Source organism: Sorex araneus, chromosome 1 (assembly GCF_027595985.1).
Source record: "Sorex araneus isolate mSorAra2 chromosome 1, mSorAra2.pri, whole genome shotgun sequence".
In the NCBI taxonomy this organism is placed as follows: domain Eukaryota; kingdom Metazoa; phylum Chordata; class Mammalia; order Eulipotyphla; family Soricidae; genus Sorex; species Sorex araneus.
Genome location: NC_073302.1, coordinates 388685715 through 388696758, shown reverse-complemented (window position 1 = coordinate 388696758; position 11044 = coordinate 388685715). Strand labels below are relative to the sequence as shown.

The following is an 11044-nucleotide window of genomic DNA, read 5'->3' as shown; positions in this document are numbered from 1 at the left end:
AAAAAAATCAAATTCAAAATGAAATCACATTTTAAGACTAACTTTAAGAGGGGCCAGAGTGTGATAATATAGCAGGTAGGGCACTTGCCTTGCACTCAACAAACCTGGGTTTGAACACGAGCATCTCTGGTCCCCCAAACCCTGTCAGGTGTGATCCCTGAGCACAGAACCAGGAGTGCATAATCGGATGTGACCCAAAAAACAAGCAAACAAAAGACTGACTTTAAGAGAAAAATGATAAATTTATTAGGTACCATATTGAAATAGCTTAGTTAACAGAAAACTTTGGGAAAGTCAGGTAAGTTAGGAAGTTTACTAAAAAAGCAAAGTAAAACTAAATTCTGCCTTCTCCATTCATTAGGTCATGCCTGGGAGGAGGCCTTAAGGAGGAGGAGGCCTTTTGTAATTTGTTACAAAAACAAATTCTGTTTTTGTAAATTCCTTTTACAAAAACAGAATTTGGGAGCAGCAGACTTTTGCTCCTCTACAATTCTACTTTTAGAACCAGATGCTGGTTTAGTAATTATTTTACAAACCCAGTCTCTCCATCTTGAGAGCTAATCAGTTCAGTTCAGTCCAACTTGTGATGCAGTACTGCAGAGGGGTCCCAAAGTCAGATTTATATTGTGTAAGTAATGACACAATTTGAAGAAGCCAAACAAGTTTAAAATTGGAAGCAAGTTAGACCTTTAATCCAGAGTTCTAGGAACGCCAGTGAAGAATTCTAGATATAGTTGAAGCATCTTCAGTTGACAGATTCTCCTGGTTTGCAGTACCCCTGATGTCCTGAGATATTTGAAGGGAAAAAAAAAGAACAAGGTTTGTCCAAGCACAATCACTGATGCCTTTATCAAGTTCTCCAACTAAAGGTTATGTGGTTCCAGAAAAAGGACAATCTCAGTTCTTTATCAATGCAAGGACTCACTTTTTAAAATCTTGAGAACAATGCTCTATTCAATGTTTAACTTTTTCAATTTAGCTTTATATCTTTTTTGACTCCACGACAGAAGAGAAAGATTTGATGAACTCAAGTTATAGCCAGCATCTATCAATTCTTTTATTCGACTTTTTAAAGTATTTAAACTTGAATCCAAAATCCGAGGACTGTCAATTATTTGCGAAATGCTGATTTCTTTTTCTATGAGAAAGTCTATTTTATCATTAAACTTTTTCTCTCCCAAGAATATCATATCTGGATAACTTAAGACAAACTTATGGACCATTTCCTCTGTACAATCAAGAGAAAACAGCTTCTCTTTGATATTTGTGTAGTTTCTTTTGACATAGTCATTGGAAAGGTCTAGAATTTCAGCTGCTGGACCACATATAAGAACAAGCAGCTCTTCATTGTTCAAGTTGAAAGTTGACTGCAAAAACTCAATGTTAGTTTTTACTCGTTTGGTGCTCTGAATTAAGATAAATGGATTTTTAAAAATTATATTTTTAACAAATTCCACAGGATCATTGTTACCCAAGGACATAGAGACTTCTTGTAAAAGTTTGATCATTTGTTTATTCAGGTTAAGAGTGTTGGAGAAGGTACGTGGGGCATTGGTCAACAATCGACAAAGGCATTTTTGGGTTAATCCAACCGAGTAGAGAAACTCTATATTCTTTTCTAGGTCTAAGTTGTTATTCGATCGAAAAAAAGATTCAGGAGAACGTTCCAAAATATTTACAATTCCAAGGTCTGTTTTTATAATTCTTCTCCAAAGATCCCATCGTTTAGAAAGACTATCAAGGTTGCGAGTCACCGCTCTTGGATATCTTGATATGATGCTAGCAATAATTACTTTGCTGGCTCCTTTGGACAGAAGAAACATCTCCAGGTCTTGCTCATTGGTACCCTTCTTATGAAAGACTCCAGGTTGTCGTTTCTTTGCCATGTCCACATCCACTCCCATAGTAAGTAAATTATCCAATAGTTTTTTATTTTCCAAGGGCTCACTGTCTGCATCATCACACTTCACACCAAAAAACCTAAGTGAAACTGATCTGAAGAGAATTTCTGCTGGAAATTGGGCCATCCAACTTCTTGAATCAAAGAGAAAGTTACTTCTTATACATAATAAATTTCTTGGTGCCATAATAGTCAGGTAGCCGAGTCCCTTGGGGATACTGTATAAAATAATATAAATATTAAACAAATTCATATTACAACAGTTAAATGAGCATATCATGATTCTATAACCACTGTTTCTATAATAAAATGCCTAGGGCTCCAGCTTTCCTGTTGCTGAAGTAACAATTCAGCTACTTATTTCCTCTCACTCCCTAGCACAATGCTTCCAATTATCTGTAGGTGTACAGCTATTTCCACCTTAACATAAAGAGAAAAAAAGTGTAACGCATCACTATCCACAATTATTCCCGTCTTTATCTTATCCTTTTTAAATAGTCTTGCCTGCCTTATCAACCTAAAATCAGTTGTCCTCTGTCTCTGCTTAAGTCTGACTTCCAAACCACTGGTATATTCCTACTCATGATGCTTAACTTTTTGTCTTCCACCTTCCCAGATCTTTAGCCTTACAACTGCCCAGTTACCAAACTTCTTTGACTCCTATCTTTTTTTTTTTTTTTTTTTGCTTTTTGGGTCACACCCAGCGATGCTCAGGGGTCACTCCTGGCTCTGCACTCAGGAATTACCCCTGGCAGTGCTCAGGGGACCATATGGGATGCTGGGGATCGAACGGGGGTCGGCCACGTGCAAGGCAAATGCCCTACCCACTGTGCTATCGCTCCAGCCCCATCCTATCTTTTGTTATTAAGCTCAGAAAACCAACACTTAAGACTATAACTAATTTCCCACTAAACATCGTTGTCTAGATTCCTGGTAATCTTTTAACTCATGACATCATTAGAGTCTTAATTCTTGACTTATATAAACCCCTGGTCAATAGCTCCTGATCCAATATCTCATCTTAGTTTATGCTATTACTTCCTTGGATGTCACCTCAACAACAGTAAATCAATTTTCATCTTCAAGTCTATATGGGATAGTTAATCAATATAATCCACTTACATGTGGAATCATGTGAAGAAATTTCCTACAAACACTAAGAAGTTATACCTCACTACCATATTACAAAATGTTTCACAAAACATATAACTTCAAGGAAATGACTATTCAACTTATTTTCCTGGTCATTTACATATATGGGTTCAACCTTAAGCACAAATAAACACACACACAAGTAGAAGACATGAAATATGTGAATTTAAACATAATAACCAAGTTCATATTAAAATGAACATGTCTACTTATAGAAAATACTTTATAAGGAAACCAACAGAAAATATTCTTCCATTATGAAACTTATGAGATGACTTACCTTCCTAAGTAATTTGAGATGTATTATATAAAATACATACACATACTTTTTTAAAGTGTAAAAATCCTTTGAGAAAGTAATTAAAATGCTTCTAAAACCATTAAATTGTACAGACTCTTAAAATTCTGCTTCTTAGAGTTCAGAAATGATAAACACAAAGGTCCAAAGATGTTTCTGCCACTGGGAGCAGTTCCCTTAGGTTCTTGGCCTCCGTTTTGTTATACCCTTCCATTATTTTTCTTGGACGTGATAAAGGCAATTGAAACCCTCTTTAAAGATGTATGCTTAATAAGGATATTATTCACATTGAAAAACTGGAGATGATGAGTCTCTAGAGGATTAAACAAAATAGATTCCAACTATTCATATGCTATCAGGAAGGAATCAAGTAAAATGATATAAATATACAGGTAGATTACAACTCTCAGGAAAGTTTGGGGGTTTTTTGCTTTGTTTTGTTTCTTCTTGTTTTGTATTGTTTTTATTTTAAGATTTTTGGGGCCATAGTCTGAAGGGCTTGGGTTTTACTCCTGCCTCTGACCTCTGGGATCACTTTGAGCAGGCCTGAAGGACCATATGGAGTGCAGGGGATCAAACCCAAGTCTGCCTCATGCAAGGCAAGCACCCTACTCACTGTACTATCACTCTGGCCCCAGAAAGGATATTCTTAAAATATTAAGCTTTCCCCAGGATATATCATAACATGCTTAACATAAAATCATTTTGATATATACTTTAAGCTGTACCCTCCCTTATTTGGACTGTGGCTTTGCCAAATGTAGGTTGATTTCTAATTACTTAACATGTATCACCTAAAGGAGTCATTATTTTTTTCATCTCTGCTAATTAAGTACAAAAATAGAATATAGAAACAAATGGTTCTAATTCACCACTATTTTCAGGATGAATATTGTTCCAACTCATCACTAGATTCAGTCCTCAGTAACTGATTTTAGGGTAATATCAAAAGAGCTTTTCTGTGTCTCCTTCTAATTTTCCAAATTTAACAAAACTCAAACTATGCCTACAGGCTCTAATATTCCTACAGTCCCGATAATCTAGAGATAGATCATCAAAAGACTGGGGGGGAATCCTAAACTACAGAATAAAATAACATTCTAACAAAATGCAGGATACTCTCAAAATGAGGGGGGAAATTAAAACAAAAGAAATTTTAGACTGTCTTATTCACCGTTCATCATTTCTACATACTAGTCAGCTACATAACTGTATCACCTTACAAAAACTATATGACTTTTTAAAATACTTAAAAACATAATACTTCCAAGGGATGAAGACTATCTAGTACAGATCAACAAGCTTCTCTCTCATAGAGATGTTCAAAGGGTGCCCTCTACTGGATAAAGGCACAGAATACTGCCGCTATAAACAAAGACCTGTGGTTCACAAAAACAAGATCAAATAATATATTGGAAGAAAACAATAAAGCTCCAATTTATACTTGTCTTAGTAGAAATTTTTAAATTTCTACTTTCAACTGTTTTTGAATATATATAATGTAAAGGCACTGTTAGTCAAGTCTGTAACCAAAAGTAAATGAGTAAATACCTGTCTTGTGAATATATGCAGAAACCATTTTGTTGAGAGCATACACAATCAAAAAGTCTGAAGACAGGGATCAGAGAGATAGTATAGTGGGTAAGGCGTTTTCCTTGAATGTGGCGAACCCAAGTTTGAATCCTGGCATCCCCTATATTCCCCTGAGCACCACCAGGAATTATTTCTTAGCACAAAATCCAGAGAAACCCCTGAGCATTGCTAAGTGTAGCCCAAACACAGAACAAAAGAACAATAACATAAAAAGTCTGAAGACAACACTAGACAACACACTCTTCTGGAGAGTGTCAGTACCATGACAAACATGGCTGAACAAAATCACAGGTGGTTCAAAAGGCAATTTACTAATGCCATTAATAAATGGAAATACAAGCCAACATTCTTAATAAAACAGTAGCAAATTAACACTTCTTCTGAAGAAAGCTTAGGTGGATAGGTGTCTTTATATATAATTCACTGCCCATGAAGATATCTTTCAGGGCCGGAGCGATAGTACAGCAGGTAGGGCATTTGCCTTGCACTCGGCCAACCCAGGTTCAATCCCTGGCATCTCATATGGTCCCCCACGAACTGCCAGGAGTAATTCCTGAGTGCAGAGCTAGGAGTAACCCCTGAGGATCACTGGGTGTGATCCAAAAAGAAAAAATATGTATATCTTTCACACAAACTCATCCAAAACAGAACTGAGCATTTTTTCCAATCCCCAAACTAGCCATCCTTTGATTAATGAAATCAGTATCACTATTCTACGAGTCACTCATAAGGGAGCACTGCTTTCTTCTTCATCCTCAACCATCATCAAAACATGTCGAGTCAGCTTTCTTATTATCTCTGAAATCCAAACTCTCTACTCTCTGCTATTTTCTCACCCTACTCTCTTACCATAGAGAAGTCTAACTTGCTTCTCTAAAATCATTCAAAACTTCCACCATAGTACATACCTGTAAAGCAAAGATGTGGTTATTTTATAAAGACTTATCACTTGTCACATTTCCTTTCCATCTAGGAAGGAGTTCTTCATACTCACCTTTCAAGTCTTCAACATGCAGTTACAACTACCTTTCTAGCTATCATGTCCACTCACAATCAGGCAACATTGCCTCTCAAACTTCAGGATAAATATCATTGCTAATTACTGCCTCCTAGTCTTGGTTTAAGCAGTTCTGCCTTTTTAATTTTTATTTAACTTTTTTATTGAATCACTGTGAGATAAATCCTTACAATACTGTTCATACGGTATTCCAACACCCATCACTCCACCAGTGTACATTTCCCAACACCAGTGTCCCCAGGTTCCCTCCCATCACCCTGCCTCCACCCACCTCCTGCATGCCTGCCTCTCTGGCAGATACGCTCTCGCTTTCTGGCAGGTGTGCTCTTTCTTTCTCTCTCTCTCACTCTCGCTTTCTGGCAGGTATTCATTCTCATTCTCTTCTCTCTTTCTCTCTCTCTCTCTCTCTCTCTCTCTCTCTCTCTCTCTCTCTCTCTCTCTCTCTCTCTCTCTCTCTCTTCTCTCTCTCTCCCAGTTACAGTTCGATTCCTCTGCCCGTGCGGCAGAACCTGACAAGCTACCCATGCATATTGGATATGTCAAAAAGAGTACTCAATGAGACGTTACTGGTGCCCGCTCGAACAAATTCATGAGCAACGGGATGACAGTGACAGTGATCCATAACAGAAAGTCCCATTCAAATATCTTCCTGCAAATCTTTAACCTGCCAAAAGAATTTTTAAAAAATTCTGACCTTGAGGCTGGAGAGATAGCATAGCAGGTAGGGCGTTTGCCTTGCACACAGCTGACCCGAGTTCAATTCCCAGCATCCCATATGGTCCCCTGAGAATGGCCAGGAGTAATTCCTGAGTGCAGAGCCAGGAGTAACCCCTGTACATCGCCAGGTGTCACCCAAAAACCAAAAAAGAAAAAAAATTCTGCCCTAAAACTATTTACAATTATAATTATAATTATAGTTATAATTATAGTTATAATTATTATCAATCAAGAGTGATTATAAGAAAAAGAAGGAAATTCTCAAATATCACTCCTGGAAGACAATTAAACATTAGTCACATTGTCCATTAACCCAGAATTTTTACTTCTTTTATTTTTTTATTGAATCACTGTGAGGTATAGTTACAAGCTTTCATGTTTGAGTTATGATCATACAATGATCAAACACCCATCCCTCCACCAGCGCATATTCCCCACCACCAATGTCCCCAGTATACTCTCCCTTTCCCAACTTCCCCCTGCCTCCATGGCAGACAATTTCTCTCATACTCTCTACTTTTGGACATTATGATTTGCAATACAGATACTGACTGGTTATCATGTTTGGTCCTTTATCTACCTTCAGCACACATCTCTCATACCAAATGATTCCTATAACCATCATGAATTTTTACTTCTTAAGGTCTAGGCAAAAGAAAAGTTTAGAATCCCTAAAAGTCATGCCTACGGACCACCTCCAGTGTTGCCCTGTAAACTAATCTATTGGCCTTGCTCCAGAAACTCATAAATAAATCTCGAAAGAGATCAACCAAATACCAAAAGTATTCAGACACCTGCTTATGGCTGAGATGTTAGGGGCACCCCGGAGGGGACAGGTCAGTCCAGTGCCCACCCAAACAGAGCTCCAGTAGCCACTGGCTCCACACTCTAAAGTTGCCACCATGCTTCCAGCTGCACTTCATCATCTTTTTTGAAATCAATTGGGCTACCTCTGCCCACCACCCCCTAACCCCCACCCCATACCTCCCTGTACTTCCAGAAATTCTGGCAATCATGCCCACAAACCACCTCTGGCACTTGGCTTAATAAGTAAGTGACATCTCTTGACAAGAACCGAGTGTTCAAAGTAGATAAAGTGACAAACATGATAACCTTTCAGTACTTGTATTGCAAACTGCCCAAAAGGAAAGACAGAGAAAGAGAAAAGGAAGAGAAAGAAGAAAATTGTCTGCTACAGAGGCAGGCTCGGGTGCATGGGGTGGCAAGAGGGAAATTGGGGACACTGGTGATGGGAAATGTACACTGGTGAAGGGATGGGTGTTGGAACATTGTATGACTGAAACCCAATCATGAACAACTTTGTAACTGTGTTTCTCCCAGTGATTCAATGCATAAATAATTTTTTAGAGAATAGACAAAGGAAATAAAAGGGCAAGACACATTAGAATAAAAAATTATGACCATCATCAGCATTATTGGTTGCAGTAAAAAGGAACCAAAGTGCCTCAAATATAATAAACTGTTGTATATCTATAAAATAAAAAACTAAATATTCTGGGACTAACGAGTTAGGCACAACAAACTAGAACACATTTTGTATGCTGGAGGCCCAGGTTTGATTCCATTACCATATGTTCCTCTGAGCACTGCATGGAGCAAGTACCAGCACTGGGCAGAAAGTAAGTCCCTGATCACAAGTGTATGCAGCCCCCAAACAAACAAAAAAACTACACAGCTATACATCCTACTAAATAAATTTTAAGGTAGATCCAATACAACAGAAATATGCCCAAGTTACTCAAAAGTGATGAACTGCAAAACAATACAGATTAAAATATCACTCACATTTTTTTTTTTAATTTTTTTTGCTTTCTGGGTCACAACCCAGCGATGCTCAGGGGTTACTCCTGGCTTTACACTCAGGAATTACTCCTGGCGGTGCTTGGGGGACCATATGGGATGCCGGGGATCGAACCCGGGTCGGCCGCGTGCAAGGCAAACGCCCACCCGCTGTGCTATCGCTCCGGCCCCATCACTCACATTTTAAAAGTGCAGGGGGGGAACAAATATATATGAGGCAATAAAATGCATTATTATCTCTAAGAGGTTAACAGTAGCTATGTACTATTCCTTAAATATTGAGATATCACTTAAAGAATAAGCATTACTTTACAACCAGGTCAAAAAAAGATGCAACAATTAGCCTAGGAACACACAAAAAAGAAAAGGTGGGGCCGGAGCAATAGCACAGCGGGTAGGGCGTTTGCCTTGCATGCGGCCAACACGGGTTCAATCTCCGGCATCCCATATGGTCCCCCAAGCACTACCAGGAGCAATTCCTGAGTGCAAAGCCAGGAGTAACCCCTGAGCATTGCTGGGTGTGACCCAAAAGCAAAAAAAAAAAAAAAGGTATCAGAAAATATATATTACCTTTATCTGTTCTTCAACACACGAAATGTTAAATAAGACCAACATCAGTGATACTGCATTCTTTGGCTTGCATTGGGGGCCATATCTTTTGGGTGCTCAGAGGTGGCTTCTGCACATCTCTGGAATCATGCACTATCAAGTTCCTTCTCTAGAGATGGAACCTGGGTCTCCAGCATGCATTAGAGTCTTTTAAGCTGTCTCCCCTGCCCAATATTGTACAAATTTTATAATAAATCTTTATTTATTATAAAATAATAAATGCTCAGCGGTAACTCCTTGTCTCTGCTCTCAGGAATCACTCTTGGCTGTGCTTATGGGACCATATGGGATGCCGGGTATCAAACTCAGGTTGGCTGCGTGCAAATCAAGCTCCATACCTGCTGTACTATCCCCCCAGGCCCAAGGTGAATATATTTAAATAGCCTAATGCTACACATGCCAATAGACTCAATTTACAAGTTTCAAAATAATATTCCATAATTTCAATCTCCATTAACCACAATAATTATTATAAGCCAAAGTCCACAATTAACATATACACTGAAATACACTGTACTTTTATTTATTTTTTTGGTAATATCTAAGGAATAAGAGAGGCTTTATTTTCCCGTTTCACAATTTGCCTAATAGGGAACTCTCTACTTCTATGGAAATAACATCGCTGACCACATTTCAATCAGTTTTTGCTTGACAAACAAGCTAAACTGGGAGATCTACACAGAAATGCATTTCTCACCTCATTTGTCTTAACTCTTCAATGGTCCCAAAATGCTGTATCTTGAAGGGGGGGAAGGAGGAAGGGGATCGCGTGTAAGAGGGTGTGCAAAATATTGCCAGGACTTCACAATATAGATTAGAGAGAAGGATTCCAGGGGTAGGGATGTAACTCAGCAGCAGAGCACATGCTTTGGTTGTGTGAGGGCCTGGGTTCTGTCTTCTGCAAAGCAAACAAACAAACAAAAAGATATATTCCAACTAATAGTGTTTCATGAGATGCATAAACCTGTATAGTAAGAATCTTTCAAAAAATACTGAGAACAAAACCTGCTCGCCTGAGTGGGTTGGGAAAGAAACACAGAATCACGATTATCTGCAAAACCTAAGCTAATTATTAAACAATCGTTGTTACTTAAAAATATAACTTAAAAGATATTATCACTAAGGTAATAAAATCACAGAAAGCGCCTAGCACTGAGTAACCAGATTGTAATGAGCAACTGAAGCGTAAGACTGGAACCCAGGTAGAGTCTTTCTCAACTCAAAGCCCACGATAAACCCACAGCTACTATTCCACGGATTCCTCATATCCCTTTCTCCCTTAAGGACAGGTCTGAAATGGACTGCGAGGAATTAAAAGCTCCGATGCGCACCTTCCCGATCGCCTCTGAAATGAAAAGGCACAACTGCAACCAGTCACCGACCTCAATCTCAACAGGATCTAAGTGCCACAACTTAGTTTTACTTGGCCTCGGGGACGCGAACGGAAGCGCGGGTCAGAAACTGAACACTAACTTCCGGTCGCAGTCCGCGCGCAGAGGTGACGTCACCGGCCTTGCGCCGCCCCAGAGGCCGCTGCCTCCTCGGCAGTGGGAAGTGAAGAGCCCGGCAGAGGGCGGTAGAAGACCGTGATGAGCGCCTTAGCTCTGTCTGAGCCATAGTCCTTGGGAAAGTCGTTGTCATGGGGCGACTGACTGCCTTTGTTAAAATAGATAACGCCGTGCTAGTGAAAAGCAAGTGCATGCTCCCCAGAGTTTGGGGGATTTTTTTACTTTTTGTTGTTGTTGGATCACAGCCTGTGTTGCTCAAGGCTTCCTGCTGGCTCTGCTCAGAAATCATTCTGGGCGGGCTAGGGAGACCATATGGAGTGCCTGGGATAGAACCCGGGCCCACTGCGTGCAAGACAAGCGCTATAACCATTGTACTTTCTCTCCGTCCCTCTCCTCCCCTTTATTTTAACACCGTGGTCTATCAAGTT

The 11044-nt window shown here is 39.3% G+C and overlaps 1 protein-coding gene across 2 annotated transcripts; it reads right to left on the bottom strand.

The window, feature by feature from the left end:
- Nucleotides 1-222: 222 nt before the first annotated feature.
- Nucleotides 223-10559, bottom strand: MTERF1 (mitochondrial transcription termination factor 1). 2 transcript variants are annotated; one of them, XM_055143657.1, is made up of 3 exons: nucleotides 10440-10559; nucleotides 9806-10006; nucleotides 223-2118 (listed from the first exon to the last, which is right to left on the bottom strand). In XM_055143657.1, the coding sequence occupies exons 2-3, from the start codon at nucleotides 9808-9810 to the stop codon at nucleotides 951-953; spliced, it is 1173 nt and encodes a 390-aa protein (XP_054999632.1). In that variant the 5' UTR covers nucleotides 9811-10006; nucleotides 10440-10559; the 3' UTR covers nucleotides 223-950. The 2 variants fall into 2 exon arrangements, with proteins under 2 accessions (XP_054999632.1, XP_004602340.1); XM_004602283.3 differs by lacking the exon at nucleotides 9806-10006 and having other exon boundaries at nucleotides 10491-10555.
- Nucleotides 10560-11044: the final 485 nt, after the last annotated feature.